General features: G+C 44.2%; 1 protein-coding gene across 1 annotated transcript in view; it reads left to right on the forward strand.

Annotated features, from left to right (window-relative positions):
* Positions 1-10,220: 10,220 nt before the first annotated feature.
* HDAC6 (histone deacetylase 6) overlaps positions 10,221-18,059 on the forward strand; it is a 29,782-nt gene continuing 21,943 nt past the window's right edge. The window contains exons 1-7 of the mRNA XM_018557992.1: positions 10,221-10,523; positions 12,279-12,404; positions 12,689-12,774; positions 13,346-13,430; positions 15,955-15,995; positions 16,087-16,183; positions 17,352-17,449. Of these exons, the coding sequence (XP_018413494.1) occupies positions 10,458-10,523; positions 12,279-12,404; positions 12,689-12,774; positions 13,346-13,430; positions 15,955-15,995; positions 16,087-16,183; positions 17,352-17,449 (599 nt within the window). The 5' untranslated portion in view covers positions 10,221-10,457. The remainder of the gene's footprint in view (positions 10,524-12,278; positions 12,405-12,688; positions 12,775-13,345; positions 13,431-15,954; positions 15,996-16,086; positions 16,184-17,351; positions 17,450-18,059) is intronic.

Below are 18,059 nucleotides of genomic sequence, written 5' to 3' on the forward strand. Positions count from 1 at the left end.
TCAGAGTGACACTAGACATATTCAGAGCCATGATTGTGCCCCTGGTAATTCCAATCCTCCGCAACTCAGCCATGCCAAACTCGTGTCACTGGGAGGCTTTTGGAGCTGTTACAGACAGAAAGCTGTGCTGGGGCTGGACCTTTTCTACCAAAACATTAATCCAGAACCAACACCAGGTATCCAGATAGCCTAGTCCTTGCAATTTTTTCAAGTTTTTTTTCTTTTCTTTTATGAGGGTTGTGATGAGGACACAATATTAAACATCTTTGCTTTCTTATGTGTACATTTTTTTCTGAAAAATATTTTATAAAAAGTTTCCTGTGACAATCGTGTCTGTGTAATGGTTTTCTTTTAGCAGTATGTAACTCGAGTGACAAAGTACACACATTTAAAGATCAAAGATCATGGCATTACAGATTTTGGTACAAGAAATTGATGTTATGCTGCTGTGGTTAACATTGTTATAGTATTATGTTTGTTGTGATAGTACATTACAGTTAGGAAATAGACCCAATTCACACTTGCCAATGGGACTGATCCCAGGTCTCACAAGTGTAAATGGAGCCCTAGGTTAACATTAGGAAGTTAGGTTAAGGTTAATGTTAACTTTAGCGGTATGCTTAGGGTACAGCCCACCTCCAAATTCTGTTCTCCCTAGTCCCACCCAAGCCTCCTTATTTCCTATTATGTAGCAAGGTTCAAAAGAAAAATCTAAAGCAGTTTTTATAAACTTGCCTGTGTCATGTCCTACTCCCTATCTGCCGCTTCGTCTGGGAGAAGAGACCGGTGATCCAGCTCTGTAGTTTGCACCCATGCCTACTGATCCCCTCATTGACATTACCGTGACATTATCACACCACTGCAGTCTACAGAATTAGAGAGGACACCTGAAGAAGGACCCTTTTTTACTGCTGCAGTGGTTAGTTAGAGAGGCATGGAGGTATTGTTTGGAATAGGGGGTATCCCAGGCTGGAGAACATCTCCTAAAGTTAGACACCCTAGAGTTAAACCTAGGACTTAGGCTGAGGTTATATGTTAGGTTTGTAAGATAGTTTCAGGCTTAAGGTTAGAGGTCAGGCTCATGGTAAGAGTAATGATTAGGAATTAGCCTGTACTCCCATTTAAACGTTTAGAATTGACTCACACCATGATGCACTGTGCCGCAACAGACATAGTTTCAAGGTGAATAGGCTGTAACATACCTCAACACAGAAATGTAGTGCATACTGCATTTTATTGCAGTACAACAAAAATTGTGCATTTTGGTACATTGGTGCATTGTAGAGGTGTGTTGGGGTGCCTTTCAAAATGAATGTACACCATGGTGCCATGCGGAGCTGTTGGTTCTTGCCTTCTTGTCCCAGGGGGACAAGAAGGCAATACGCTGATGTTAACAGGTCTTAAAAATAAAAGTCCTTTTTAAGTGCAGAAACCTCTACTGTACATTCTTGCTATTACCTTTAATAAAGAAAATACCTTCTCTGTGTCCCTCTCTTAACTGTGTTACTGGCTCCTGATTTTCTTTGACTCTAACCCTTACCAATTGCTCTTCCATCATCTCAGTAGCCAGTAAAGGCACTCTCATTAGACAAGACAACTGAAGTTGGCAGTGCTTAGCCATCAAGTCAAAGAAAGTAAAGACCCAGTAACAAAGCAAAACTAGTCAAATCGACCCTGTCACTATAGGGCCTAAACTAAAACCAGCCTGCAAAACAAGATGCTGTAAACTTATATTCTATCGGCCCATGTCTTAAAACTCCCCTGCCTGGTAGATCTCCAGCCATTGAAGGTATCAAACACTTCCGGGTGTGACTAATACTTTCTTCCCCTCGGTGCATTGTAGTTTCTCCTGCCAGCTCATATGTCTTCTAGTAAATGTAATAGCTAGCTGGAAGAACCACAGGGTGTGTGTTTCAGGAGTTGGACACCCAGAAGTGTTGGATAACTGCAGTGGCAGACTGGCAGTGGCTATAATGAAAATTTAAGACATGGACTGCTGGAAACCCAGGTATACAGCATTGTATGTTTTACAGGATGCCCTTAGTTTGGTTTGGACCCCCAGTGCGTCAGGGTCAGTTTAAAAGAGGCAGCCAGAGAAGGGTTTTCTCGCTAATAAAGGTAGAAGCATACACATTTTAAAAGGAATGCATGTTCATTTTAAATTGAAGGTGATGCTGGCAATATAAATGGCCATTTTCAGGCAATAGTGGCCAAATGGTTCCAGGCAACCTAACAAACTATCAACAGCTCAGATTGCTTTATGTTTTATATAAACATTTTCAGCAGTCAGCTGCATTGATCCATTTTGTCATCTTCATGACTGAAGGCCAGTTGGCCATCATAAAGGTTGTGTTGAAAGGTTAATTTGACTTTTATGGGTAGAGTTCAGAATAATGGAACCTGGAATGCAGTACATACACAGGTTACATCACTGTAACCTGTGTCAATTTTAAACATCCAGGTGCATGAAGTAGTTCTGTTTTTTTTCCATACTGCAATGCACATGAATTAAGTCAGACTCAGTTTCTTTTTAACTTACAGTTTTTTAATCAGGCCTTAGTATTTTCTATATTATTCTGCTTTTCCTTTAGCTTGGCGTTCTCAAAGTGCCCAGTCACAACTGTATTTTTTTAATTTGTTGGGGTGTGTGTTTGATGCACTTTTTGGGTGTTTAGTACTTGTGGTACCCTTAATCCCTATGGATGATATATTTGCTGGAAGCCTCAACAAAGCTGCAGCAAGTAGAATTTCTTTCAAATAAACCGGACTGAAAATCATAGTGAACCGTGCAAAAAGGTGGCAGGTTTTTTATGGATCCGGATTACGGAGTCATGGCCATCTTGAGGCTTGTCCTGGGGAGCTGTGATTAGACAGGAGGCAACACCTTATCTGACCACTATTTTATCTTCCCTTTGATAAACTGTCCTGGAGGTATCTTCTCTCTTCACAGCCTAAACACAGATGTCCACACGTGTTTGGGGGGCTGACGTTTGGCAAAGATTCTTTAGGGTTGGCAGAATGTGACTGCATATATGACCACCTTCTGATGTCCAAAGTTGCACCAGTATCAGATCATGTACTGTTTCAATAATCCCATACAAAAACACACTGCTCCCATCTAGTGCTGAAATAAATGAATGTGACATAGAAGTAATATCCGTGGGAATCTTACAGAACCCCTAAAGACCAATGCAACTACAGAATACTTGTATACTGTAATACTAAATCCCTTAGTAGCCTGAGAAAGAAATTTCGGGAACAAAACGTTTAGGGCAAAAGACACAGCCTTGTTACTCCTGTGATCCATTCAGCATTTTACAAGGGGAAGGCAGCCCATCAATACACAAGGCAATCCATGTGCAAAAAAAACATTAAATAATGTCTCTCAATCCGTTCTTCCTCTTCTTTTCTGTCCTTCTCAGCCTTCTCTCCAGTGCTGCTGCGGGTCTCCGATCCAGCGCTGAATCCTCTGTCCTTGCTGGCACTTCCTGTCCCACAGTGTCTACATGCTGGTGCACGCCGTCCATATACTTACCTTGTGTCTCTCCTCGTCTCCCGGCCGAAAATCCGAACTGCGCATGCGCCCGCCCCAAGATGCTTTGCGGCCGCCCGAGCATTTTTGGATTTTCGGACGGGAGCACGCGGCGAAGACGGGGGTAAGTTTAAACTGCGTTTAAAGCGGTTTAAAAAAAACCAAAAAACTTTTTGCATATATCTACTGCGTGCTAGCAGTAGATATATGCAAAAAAGTGAGGGTTTAGAAACCCTTTAAGGTTAGAACGTCAGTTATTTTCTTCTATTTCCCCAGTGGGGAGATTGTACCTTACCTCACTGGAACAGAGAGTGAGAGAAATGCATATTGCATAATGCTGAAGTTAGCTCCTTATTCGGCCAGCTTTTTATTCAAATGCAGAACTTTTCACACAGATTCTTATTCAGGTTTACTTCTTATCCATAAAAGTGATTATTTACCAAACTACCATCTGCAAAGTTTATACTATATCAATTTTGAAATATGGCAAAATTCCTAGCTTCCTATCTGGCATGTATTTCAGTTGGAAATTCTGAATAAGGAGCCAATCAATTCTTCTGGAAAAACCATCTTGGCTCACCCAAATGTGGCTTGTTTTTATACTACTTGGGCATCCCTCTATATGAAATAGATCAATTTGGCCTTTAGGAAGCTAGGAATTTTGCTCTATTTGAAAATTGATAGAGTATACACTTTTCAGATGGTTGTTTAGTAAATAATCACTTTCATGGATAAGAAGTAAACCTGAATTAGAATAAGAATGGGGAACAAAAGTAGCCTCCCTCCAGAAGGAAGGACAGTGTCAGCATGAATTCGGAGATGATTTGAGGATCTTCGGCTGAGTGATGCACAAATAAGATTCATTTTTGTACATTTAGGTATGGAGGAGCATGTCACTCACTGCCTTTTTCTCCATGGGACAGGACTGGTGCTTGATAAGTGACTCAGTGTGCTGGCACATGGGGGTGGTGAGAGAGCCCTCAGCCTGTTATAAGCAATAAGGTCAGTGACTTAGAGCTCACTTAGGACTTTCGATGATGGAGGCTGCTCTGCATCTATTTTTTGTGTGTCCAAGGCTGGGGGGCGGGCCCTTGACACCCTGGCTCACAGGAAGTGGGTTGGTTGATGCTGGCTGTCATGTAGCCCAGGAAGTGGAGAAGCGCTGCATTGGTTAGCTGATAAGACTGTAAAGGAAAGTCCCGGAGATACGGTTGGTATTGCTACTGGCTGCTGTAGTTTGTTCACATTTCCTAAATTGAGGATTCTATTGTGTTTGTGTGCACTAAAATTAATTTTAATGCATCTTCTACTGAAAATTTGAGTTTGATAAACAATTGCGCTGATATGTGACAAATAATTTGCACCTGCCGTCATTTTTATTCTGTGTTCCCCAGGGCCTCTGCTTCCAGAAAAGCAGCCATTAAAGTTGCGGACAGTAGTCATGTGTGTCTGGAACAACAGCCGCCTCTTATACCATCATGGCTCCTCTCCGTGTTGCCCAGCAACAGATTACCAGAAGCTAGAGGCAGAACCACTATGGTAAGCTACGCCCCCATTTCTGGTCTGCCTACTGACGTCACTTGGCAATGGCGGTCAGCAGGTCACGTGCTGTGGAAGTGACGTCTAATACCGGGAGAGGCGGAGGGCTTGAATATATCGGTTAGTGGTTGCGGGCGCGGATGGATATTACCTACCACCGTGTATATACTGCCTGTGCATGGAAGAGTGTGATGGAGGCCTATTTGTTCCTCCGCCCTGCTTCTTATAGGGCGCATAGTGATAGCAAGCGACGTCAGAGTTCGTAGGGTGATATGGGAGTGGCGTAACGCCGCTAAATGTCGCAGATAATGCTTTAAAGTGACCCTGTCACTCCCTGAGTGAAATGAATTATCAGCAGCCTGTAAAAGGAGAATGCATTTCTGACTAATAATTTTCACACACTGGTAGAAGTACAACTGATGCTGGTATCCCACACTTGGGGGGTGTCCGGTGCCGGATCTCCCTGCTGTATTCCCTGGTTCCTCCCACTAAGTACAGAACAATAATGGCATTGGAGGTGGCGGTAGGAACCACTGTCCCTGGCAGGGGGAATCTGACCAGGTATCCTACACACCAAGTGGCCTCCATAGCTCTGCAGGAGGTTGGAGTCACTGGCAGAGGACAGAAAAGTATTCTCTCTCTTTTATAGCCTGTGACAAGTTTAAAGTGTAACAATAACAAAACTTTTCTTTTTTTAGTTTTGAATAGAGTGGGGAAGGATTAGAACCCCTGTCAGGTTTTACTGCACATGGGGGCTCTGCTGGAGAGATTCCTTTACCTTCTGCCATGTATAAAAAGATTGTCCCCAGAGCAGGAAGTGAGCAGAAATCTCTCTAAGGGCCCGTTCACACCGATTCTGGCCAGAACGCACTGGATTGCATTGCGGCCGGTACAGTTTGTTGTGTGGCGGGAGGGGACGTGGCGGTGCATTGAAGTGAATGGCACCACAGTCAAGCCCTCCGGCCGCAATGCGATCGGCTGCACAGGAACGCATGGCACATCATTGCCTGCGTTTCCGGTCCGGTCAGAAAAATAGTGCGTTCAGCATTTTTTCTGACCGGACCGCAGGCATTGATGTGCCTTGTGTTCCTGTGCGGCCGATCGCATGGCAGCCGGGGAGCGTGGCTACGGTGCCATTGAGTTCAATGGACAGTCACGCCCCCTCCTGCCTAACAACAAAGTGAGCCGGCCGCGATGTGATCCAGTGCGTTCAGGCTAGAACGCACTGTGTGAACTAAATGTGATCTGCACATGCCTGAATGAGAGAAATCCACTGGCCCCTCCATCCATACTAAACATCCTGGATGGAGGAATCCCCTCTGCTAGAGCAGCAGCTGTGGAATACCTGAAAGGCTCCCGCATCCAATTAGTGTTTGGCTGAGAATTTTCACACCAGCTCCTTCAACAAAAGTAGATCGAAAAATCGACTTTTGGTGTGGGGTGCCGACAGGGCCACTCACAACTTTTTAGCAGGAATCAGATGAACCTGAACCAGTGTATGGCTAGCGTAACAGTGACACAGGCACAAGTTAAATATTCCTCTCTTCAATTAAGTGCACTCTGAGTGCATTGATCCTTTTTCCGATAACCCCCCCCCCGTTCCCCCGTATGCTTCTCTTGTCCCAACATCTGTGGACTCTGGTGTTTGTTAACATGCAGCACTACAAGTCTCACTCTCCTGGCCACGCCTGAGCATTACATCACTATAGACTTCTATGGGCTTTGTTGTGAAGCCGGATAACAAGGGAAACGTAATACGCAGGCATGGCCAGGTGAGTGAGACTTGCAGTGCTGGATGTAGTGATGAAGTCGTAGACTGCCAGTGGCAAAGTGTCTTGGTGGACTGCCAGTGGTAAAGCTTGTTGGTAGGCTGGCTGCCAGTGGTGAAGCAAGTTGGTGGACTGTTAGTGGAGAAGCGCGTTGGTGCACTGACTGCCACTAGCATAGCACGTCGCTGGAGTGGTTGCCTTTGACAAAAGGCATTGGTGGACTACTTGCCAGTAGCGAAGTATGTTGGTGTCAGGGTACCATGCACAGGCGTCCTCACACCACATGTAGGTACCCACGCAGGATGACCAAATTAATATGCCCACACAGGATAGGGTTCTATGCACACAGTTTATGTGTTACACATCAACAAAACTACAAACCCCCTCAACCCCCCACATGTTTAGCAGTGAAGTAACAAACCCACCTTTAGGACAAACACACACCTACAGCCAGGGGGAATAGCAACAAGGAGGGGTAACAGGCCTGCAGATATACGGCAGGCCTCAGGATACAAGAGTGGTCAGGTACAAGCCGGGTCGTTAACAGAAGGGCAGCGCGGTGCAGGAACAGGATTCAAGGAGAGTGGTTGGGTAACAAGCAGGGTTCAGGTAGCAGGGTTCAGGTAGCAGGGTTCAGGTAGCAGGGTTCAGGTAGCAGGGTTCAGGTAGCAGGGTTCAGGTAGCAGACGACGCAATACTGAGCCAGCTTCCTGACTGCAGGTAGGGCCTAAATACCCTCCCAGGAAGCACCAGGTAATGGGATGATCCGTCACAGCTGGGGCACACCCGCAGGTGAGTACTGGAGCTGCAGGTTCCTGACAGTTCCTGGCTGCTGGAGACACAGGAACTGCAGGACCTGGCTCCAGCGCAACCTGGGGGTGCTCTGGATCCTGACAGTTGGTGGCCTGGCTGCCAGGGGCAAAGTCTGTTGGTGAACTTGCAAAGTGTGTGGATGGACTGGCTGCCAGTAGTGAAGAGTGTCAGTGGACTGGCTGCAAGGGACAAAGCACATTGGTGGACTGGCTGCCAATGGCAAAGTGGCAATTTTTATTAGTGAAATACATTGGTGGAGACACGCCCCCCTCACAATCTGTCAGTGCATTGGTTGTCAGTGATTAAGCATGTCAGTGGCAAAGGTGGACTTCAGTCAACTGGCTGTCAGTGGTAAAGTGTGTCAGAGCACTAGCTGCTAGTGGAAGAGTACATCGGTGGACTGGCTTGCCATCGGCAAAGTGCGTTGGTGAACTGGCTGTTGGTGAAAGCACATGTCGGTTGACTGCCAGTGGTGAAGTGTGCCGGTGCAATGACTATCATTGGCGAAGTGTGTCAGAGCACTGGCTGCCAGTGGTGAAGTGCGCCAGTGTACTTCCTGGCAGTGTCAAGTTGCATCAGTGGGCTGGTTGTCAATGGCGACTGGCTGTTAGTGGAGTAGTGCGTCGTGTACTGGCTGTCGGTGATGAAATGCATTGGTGAACTGGCTGTCGGTGAAGTGCATCTATGCACAGGCTGCCAGTGGCAAAGTACATACAAGGACTGGCTAACAGTGGCTAACAGACTGGCTGCTATTGGTTACTTGTGTTGGACAGGCTTTCATTTGTGAAATGCGTTGTTGGTGGTGGGGGGGTCACACTTCCCTATGTTCTGTCAGTGATTATTGGGGTAGTGGCTGGCTGTCAGCAGGGAAATGCATTGGTAGACTGGCTGCCAGTGGCGAAGTGAGTCATGGACTGGCTGTCAGTGGCAATGTGCGTTTGCGGACTGGCTGCCAGTGGGAAAGTGCATCAGTGGACTGGCTGTCAGTGCAGGTTTTGGGAAAACGTAGCTGCAGATGTCCAACCCATGTCTGCAGAAATCCAGGGAGTGAGGGCTAGTTCACACCAAGTGCGGAGCAGATGCAGAGCAGTTATAGAACGCATCAAAACTGCATCCAATGTATACCAATGGTATTTTGGGCTCTAGTTCACACCAGAGTGTTCAGTTCCAGAGCATGTGGAAAAACTGCAGCATGCCCTATTTTTTTCTGCTCTGGAAAGCACCAAAACGCATGCAAATGCCCTAGAACGCACTGAAAGCCCACTTTAGGCTAAGAAAACGCAGCCAAACGCACTGCGTGTGCAGAAACTCATGCAGATCTGGTCTGCATTTGGTGTGAACAAGCCCTTATAATCAGGGTGGAATAAGCTCTTGGGCCTCGTTCACTTTGTTCGGACCGGGCCAGACTGCAGGCATAATGTGCCTTGTGTGGCCGCAGGGCGTGGCTACGGTGCCATTCACTTCAATGGACCGTCACGCCCCCTCCTGCCCCACAACATAGTGAATCGGCCGTAATGCGATGCAGTGGGTTCTGGCCAGAATCGGACCGGACTGCACTGTGTCTGGTGTGAACAAGGTCTTGGTCTCATGTCCTGCTTTCCTCCTTAACTGCCTCCGGGCCGGCCGTAGTAAAAAAACGGCCGGCCCGGAGCTCTCTAGATCTGAGCGGGCGTCTCTAGACGTCCGCTCAGCCACGCCCAGAATGATACATTTCACTCAAAAGATATACATTGTATCTTTTGAGTGAAATGTATCTTAACATCGGGCTCTCGAGCTGTCAAAACAAATAGCAGAGAGGTGAGGTGAGTCACTGCTGCCTCTCTGCTATTTTGAGCTGTCAAATACGGGATCGCAAATTGCGGTCCTCTATTTGCATGTAACGGCTTCATTCTTTCATTAATGAAAGGAAGAAGCTTTTACAAAAAGCTTAATTATTTCATTAATTAATGCCTCAATACTGAGACATTAATGAATGACTGTTAAATGCTGAGAATCAGCAAATACCGGCATTACAAAGCCTGATATAACTCGTCACGTACAGTGTACGTGGCCAGTCATATAGGCACAAAGTGACAAGACGTACACTGTACGTCTCCCGTCACGAAGGGGTTAAGGGCCGTTTTTGGTTAAAAATGTTTTCTTTTTTTTTAAAGTTTAAAATGGGCTTTCAGTGCGTTCCAGGGCGTTTGCATGCGTTTTTGATGCGTTTGCGAGCGTTACAGAGCAGGTAAAATAGGGCATGCTGCAGTTTTTTTACATGCTCTGTAACTGAACGCTGCGGTGTGAACTAGAGTCCAAAACACCATTGGAATACATTGGACGCAGTTTTGCTCCGGTCTGTAACTGCTTTGCTCTGCTCCTGGAACGCGCTTGGTGTGAACAAGGCCTCAAGGTCCCCAGAATAGATGTCCTGTCACACAGACTGGAGGGGTACAGATCTGTTCTGCACCAGACCCAAGGGGAATACAAATGTTCCTGTATCAAAGAAGGGGGAGTAGCATATCAAGGACAACGTGTGACATACACTAGACAGCGCACAGTAGAATGTTATGCTGGACGTCATGCTTCATTCACCACAGGGACTAATCCCAGCATGCACTGGGGTTGGACTTGGATAATCAACTCATTAGGCTGTTTTGCAACTTACATAACAAGCCTTTCTTGTTGTTTCAGTCCAAGGGTGGGTGGAAACTCTGCCTAAGCATTACACTAGTAAGGTTGGATTATGGTGAAGGTTTTTTTATATGTAATCAAATCTGCAGATCCTGAATGAAGACCTGATTGACCACCTTGAAGGAAAAAAAATGGCATCTCCCCAGGAGCGAAAGTCTCCAGAAGCTCGAGGCACGTCCCCTCCCATCACTACCACGGTAGGTCCAACATTAGTGGGGTCACATATGGTTTACAGCTCTATGGGTGCTCAGGAACTACAAGGCTCAGCATGCACTGACATCAAGCCTCTTCCAGAGTCCGGTTGGACTTCTAGTTCCTCCAGAGATAAAGACTTTATTTTGCCTTGCACTAGATCATAAGGGCAGTATTTTCCCAGATAAGGTGACAACACTCAGATCAGGCTTTTCCTATGAAAGATATTTTGTAGGTGGACCTTGTCTGGAAGGTCGATATGTGGAGCCCCTTTTTTTATGTATTCAATCGATTACAAGCAATATTTCTTTTCATTTCCTTTACTGGTAGCCTCCTTTCTATTTTATCTGACTCTAATTTGCAAATGAGCAATCTTTTTTGTAGATAAAATTGTCAGTGGCGTCACAAGGGGGGTGCAACCCACACCCGGGTGACACCATTGGAAGGGTGACACCAAAACGAATTACAGTCTTTTTGGTGTCACCCCCTCTGAAAAGTCGGGCACTCGGTCATGGAGGGAGGAGGGGACCCGGCGGCGTACCTCATCCCGCTGGGTGAACGTCCCCTCCTCTCTCTGCCAGCGTCCATAACCGAGATGGCCGCCGGCAGGCGTCAATTAGACGGCCGCACATGCACAATGACGTAATCGCGCACGATATGATGTCACGGTGGGGTGTCACCCGGCCTTCGGGACGCCCCTGAAAATTGTTACTGTTTTTATACACAATGGCAACTCTGCAGGCCTGCTACATTTACAGATTAGTCATTATTAGATGCCGTTGTGATGCAGTCCATTCAGTTTAACAGCTGCATCAAAATCTCATCCCAATGCTTTCCAATGAGATTTCTGATGCTCTGTTCACACCAGTGCAGTCAGTTGAAGATGCAGTCAGAAAAAATCCTGCGTGCCACCTTTTAGCTGCACCTCATCACTTTAACGGAACGCATCAAAAACGCATGCAAACACACTGGACTGCAACTAAAAGCCCATTTTAAGCTAAAAAATCCAAAACAAAACAGCACCAGAACGCATCACATTGCAGCTGCACAGACAGTTCTGATGCAGTTTTGGTGTGAACTAGCCCTAAATTGTATCCTTAATCAAAATTTTTTTTTCGTTTTGGATAGAGGGGCAAAGGAATAGGACCTGTAGTAGGTTTTTATTGCACTCTGCCCATTGGGGAAATCCACCTTCTCTGGTGATGAAAAATGCAAAATTATACACTTGAAAAAGAAGGTAAAGGGGAAAAGTTTTCTAAGGGGATTTCCCTGCACTCCAGGAAGATTTTCTCTCACTTTCTATTCTGTCTTTTGCACAGGAAGTGAAGGGACATCTCCCCAATGGAACACAGTAAAAGAAAAGAAAAAAATGCCCTTCACTATGAAAAGGCAAAAAAAAATGTTTTGGCTATAGATACACTTTGGTGATGATTTATAAATCACGCCAACATACGATGGCCAAATACTTTCCACGCAGCATTCTACCTACTAGATGGAAATTTCCTATTCTCCTTGGGCCACTCCTTGCATTTCCAAATATCTGTGAGCATATACTGTAGCCTGTGATGGGCCTGTGTAGAACAAGGTGGGCACAGGAAGCGGCACATGAAACAAACAGGTTTGTGGATCAGGAGTTTGGAGGTGACGGTAAACGCTGTGAGCTCAGTGTTCATTTAAATGCAATCTTGTTATAACTGCACTGTTGCTATCTTAGCTTATGATCAAAAGAAAACTGAATGTTACCAATGGTTACATTTTAGAAAAAGCCTGGGAAGAAAGGAACCTCCCCCCCCCAGTGTGGTCCAACGCTGCAGGAAGTAAAGAAGAGAGGGCAACGAATACGGAAGACACCGGAAATGGACATTTGTGACCAACTAGATATGCTGGTAAGAGGCCTGAATGGCATCAGGACATTATTTTAATCTATGGGGTCTCTGTCTGTATCTTGTGAGGCAACTGGTGTGGGTTCATACATGGTAAGATGCTTGGAGATGCCTCTTAGCTTCTTTAGTGGCTGAAAACTAAGCGTTTATTCACATTGGCAGCATTGGGTTTGCGTTTCCCTAAAATAACAGATACTAGATGTGTTAGGCTTGTTTTAGGTTCTAACGTGCCAAAAATCTTTAAACTAGTACATGTTAATGTGTGTGTGTTTTTTGTTTTTTAATAGCGCCTGAACAGAGATCTACCCGCAGCAGGGACTGGCCTTGTATATGATGACCGACTGACTCTGCCATACTGTCTTTGGGATGACAAGTAATGCATTTGATAGCATAGAAGTGGACTGTTATTGTCAAGTGTCTTTTGTTTTCTCTGATTTTTGTCGAAAAGTTATGTCTCTCTTAAAGGAGAAGTGCGGGGAGATTAAAACATACTCTCCCTGCCACTTAGAGCTGGTTCAATTCATTATGTTATAGCGTATACAATATGCTTTTTTCAGCCAAGTTACTGCCTTCGAAAGCTCTCATTGGCAGTCATAGCTGAAAACAATGATCTGTATAAAAAATAATGATGGTTAAAATGTGTTTATTGTTAAAGTGGGGTACCACTCAAAACATTTTTAAGGTTTAGGAGGTGAAGGGCACAATTTGATCCCAACAGGGAGCACTTTCCTCCTCCAGCAGACCATTTTCCCATCTATTCCTCTGGAAAGTTTATTAGGGGCAGTGTTACCCCAACCAAAATGCTGTCAGTGCCCCCCGTGTGGATATTCCACGTGACTATGTAGTGAATGCACTGATATTTTAGTTATGAGTGGAGGTGACTGTTCGCATATGATAATTTACTGCAACCATTGTCAGAATTGACATTGCTTCTCTTTGTTCAGATTCCCAGAGGGTCCTGCACGCATCTTGGCAGTTAGAGAGAAGCTGGCACAGTATGGTCTGGTGGATCGCTGTATTTCAGTACCCGTAAGTGTTGCAAGACTTGCAAATTGCTGAATAAGGAATGCTGATGAAAGTAAAGGACTCAGATCTAATTAAAAAAAACTGTTTTTTAAAATAAGATGTTGAAATGGTTTAATATATAGGAGAAGAGCTCTAATTTACCTAATTACTTGTGTCTGCCCACTGTGTGGCATGGCCATGGAATCAGAAAAGCTTGCAATGCATTGTTGATACTCTGATTTATTATTTTATTTTGGTTCAGATCTTGTGTACTAGGACATGCTTTGGGGGAGACATGCTCACACCCTGGAACATATTTAAATTTCTGGTTACATAGCTGGTAGATGATTTGGGGCTGCAAGTAGTGAAGATGTCAGCGGGGGTAATGGCTTAAGTAACGCAGGTGATGGCGGACATTTAAGTCGCCCCCCTGAGCTACATCTGCATTGAGCTACACTTTTCAATCTTGCTGGGCACTATGGGAAAGACATCAGTAGGACATTTTCCTACTGTCATGGCTGGCACAATGTTTCGCAAAAGAGCCAAGTGTCCTTGCATAATGCAAGTCAGTGGGGTTTTATAAACCTTATTAACAGCAGGCAAGGGGGATGCTGGTGTGGTGTGATGCTTGTACACTTCCTGGCATTGTCAAAGCTTGTCTGCCCCCACACATTCCCATCAGTATAATGAGCTGGTTTCAAGGGCATCAGTCACCTGTTATATTTAAGTACTGAAGCCTTTTTATCTTGTATCTAAAGCTGGGCTAGTTAATATATATATATCCCACACTAATGTGCCACCTACCTGATTTTTGGAAGTCAGTTGGAGGCATTAGCATGCTGAGGAGTAGTGATGGGCGCGGGCGTGTCCGCGGCCCCACGTGCCAAGCCCGCCGGGAAGCCGATAGAGCCGCAGCGCCAATCACAGGTACTGAGACATTATCCCAGTCCGCAGCTGCAGAGATCTGGAAATGTCTCAGTACCTGTGATTGGCGCTGCGGCACTGTCAGCTTCCTGGCGTGCTCGGCACGTGGAGCTGCGAACACGCCCGAGCCCATCACTACTGAGCTGGAGGAGTAGCCACACAAAGTTTGTAAATTTCTGAATTCTCTCATGTACGTATGTATGACATGGAAAGCTGGGTAGCTGCACCAGTAAATAGTAGGGATGCACCGATATATCGGCCGCCAAAACATATCGGCCGCAAATTGCACTTTTGGCATAATGCTTTCTTTCCTCCCCGCTGGGCGCTGCTCTGTGTCCCAGCGGGGAGGAGAGAAACTGTGATAGCTGGCCGAGCGCTGCGAGAGGAGAGCGGCCGGTGTCTCTCCTCCCACACCGCTCAGCCGCCTATCACATTCCGGCATTCATAGTTGTACTTATAGTAAACACACTCTGTCCTCATGTTATCAATGAACAGGAACACTCATAGAGGATTCCTGTTCATTGATAACAGGGGAGACAGAAAAAGAGATAGAGGACTCTGTGTTCTCAATCTGTCTCTTTTTCTATTTTAAAAGGGAAATATCAGGGGTCTGTTTAGACCCCTAATATTTCCCCAAAGCCCCTAAAAGTAAATTAAAAAATGAATAAATAAAAATAAATATAAAAAAATGTAAACGTTTATAAAAAATAAGATATAAAATAAAAAAAATGTGAAAAAAATTACAATAAAAAACATTTTCGGTTTTGGCCTGACAATTCTTTTTATTTCGGTTTCGTTTTTAAAATTTCCATTTTGGTGCACCTCTAGTAAATAGTGCTGTCACTGGTGTGGCAGAAGTGTGTGAATCAGGACTACAACTCTTTAGGCAGGTAAACCAGGTAATATATATAGATATAAGCTATGTATTTAGATGCTAACCTGGAATTCTTCTCAGGAGACAGACACGCTGGGTTGCAGAATATTTAAAGTGGAACAATTGGCCTTCACCTATTTTCCTGACTCACACTATATCATATATTTTATTATATAACTCGCCATAACTACCCTAGAGACATGAATCCCCACAGTGTGGATGTCTGAAAAGATCAAATACAATCTTTATTATGATCATATAATACTGTATGTATTAAAAAGTAATGTGACCCTTTATCTTTACCTGTGTAGGCTAAAAAAATAACTGGGTTACCAGACTCCCCCTCACCAGCAGCATACATTGCCCTCGCCTTCGCTCACCCACCTCTTCTTTTAGCCATCGGTAGGGATGAATTACCATGTGACAGTGATGTTGATTGGTCATGAGTAGTCACATGGGAGCATGGTAAAAGTTCTTGGGCCTGTCTAAGCTCTAAAAAGTTGGTTTGGTATTTACACAGGGCTGTCTTTCCTCACTTCTGATGGTTAAATGGAGGGACAGGGAAAAGGTATGTGCTGATAGGGAGTGGGAAAGTTGTATGACCCTGCACAGGCAGAGTAAAGGTAGGCTTTAATCATAGGTCCACCTAGAATAAAAAGAGCCATAACTGTTATTTGGCTGACTTTTTGGCAATGACAGAGTGAATCTGTTATCGCTCCATTATGATCATGTGACTCTGTTTTACAACAGGCTAGAGAGGCGTCTGATGCAGATCTCCTGCTTGTTCACAGGTATGATGCCTCTGAGATGGACACAAATGCCACCTCGCTATGAAACAGAAAAGATTGTAACTAATTTGTGTTTTCTTGCTGTTCTGTTTAGTCCGGACTTTGTGGAGCTGATGAAGTCCACTCAAACGATGACCGAGGAAGAACTCAGAGAGCTGTCAGATCGCTACGATTCTGTTTTCCTGCACCCTGTAAGTGAAGTCTCTCATCAAGAAAATAAAAATATAATGAAAAAAAGTACCGTACTTTTGAAAAAAAAATGTTTTCCCTACGTTATGTTAAAAAAACATTAATTCTTACCCATATTTTTGGTAAAATATAAAAGATGAGGTCATGTCGGGTAAATAGACACCAAACATGTAAAGCCTTAAAATTGCATGCGCCCACAAAATGCAAAAAACGATCACACTGAAAATTGGCCATAGGCGACGCTTTAAACGTTTTTACTGCTCATCAGTTTAGTGTGATCAGTGATTAATGGCCCCGAGAATTATTTCTCTCACTCCGACGTTAGCGGTGATATGTAACATGTGCGGCATAATAGGCGCAATCGTTGTTTTCGCAGGTAGTTGCACCCAGCGCATGTTTGCGTGTCTATGTGGGGGGCGGGGGAAAAATGTATAGTGTTTTTAAAAAAAAAATATATAGATATATATGCGTCTTTAATTTTATTTTTTTACACTTTATTGCTATCACATAGGGGAATAAGAAGCTCCCTATGTGATAGCCAATTTACATGACAGGTCCTCTTTAGGCCCCATTTACACTGAGCGTTTTATTGCGTGGATATTTGCCGTGCGATATCGCTCTCCAATGCATGTCAATAGAGCTGTGCTCGTCGCTGTCGTAGGAACCTTTTTTGGAGCGGATGTCGCGCAATTGTACTCAGCCCAATGCAAACATTTACACGATATCGCGCAAAATGACAATTGCGCGATTTGCAATCCGCTCAGTGTGAATGGGCCTTATAGAGGAATCAGGGGTCCCCAAGACCCCTAATGTCACCTAGGGACCTCCAGAGATGCTGATGAAGCAGAGATCATGCAGGAGAATCAAGCTGATTATTTGCCAGACTGCTAGCTCTCCATTCTTTTCTTTTTACTGCTAACATGAAGCTGGTGCTGCTTTTCGAGCTGCTAAAGTCGACCATATATATTAGTGGGTGGTCCGATGACACAACGTTTTCCCCTTAGACTACTCAATCTTCTCAAATTTAGAGTTCAGGAAGCCAAGTGTTGTTTACATATACATATACATGTTGTTTAGCTTTTTTTTAACAGACTATAGAAAATGATGTTGAAGTTAATTTAAAGCAGTGAGGTTTTGGCTTTATTTATATAAAATGTTCTTTGTCTACAGGCTTCGTTCACTACATCCTGCTTGGCTGCCGGCTCTGTCTTGCAGTTAGTTGATAAAGTTATGAAGGGAGAGATCCGCAATGGGTTAGCAGTGGTCAGGTGAGGTCCATTGGTCTTAAATATGTAGTACGTGTCATTATATCTGAGGTTTGTACCCTGTTTAACCACTTCAGCTCTCACACCTGCACACCCCTATGGACCAGAGCAATTTTTACATTTCCACTATGGGCCTGTATATTCACAATAACTTTGTCATTACTTAAGATAACAAAGTAATACACATATTTGTTGTTTATTTTTCTGGATCAGGTTTTTTTTTTTCTTTCAATGATATTGTCTTGCAAAAATATTTTATTTTCTACACAACCTTTAGACAAAAATATTTAAATAGAGATGATTTTTTTTTCCACTGTCAGTTTACAAAAAAATTGTGTTACTGTAGATAAAAAGTCATTATTTTGATCTATTATTTGTTTCATTTATGACACTAAAATTATGTTTTGGAACAAAGCTTTTCAGAGATATTTACAAATTAAATAAAGGTTGTTTTTTGTTTTTCATACATTTTGGGCATTTGTTTAATGCCACACTGAAAATAATTAACAAAACAAATATGAAATGAAAGTGAAATTGTTAATGGTTTATCAAAATTAAAAAAATGAGCAAAAAACATAGGTAAGGGGAGAAGGGGGGGGGGGGGAGTGATTAT

This window comes from Nanorana parkeri, unplaced genomic scaffold (assembly GCF_000935625.1).
Source record: "Nanorana parkeri isolate BGI_ZX_2015 unplaced genomic scaffold, ASM93562v1 scaffold315, whole genome shotgun sequence".
Lineage (NCBI taxonomy): Eukaryota > Metazoa > Chordata > Amphibia > Anura > Dicroglossidae > Nanorana > Nanorana parkeri.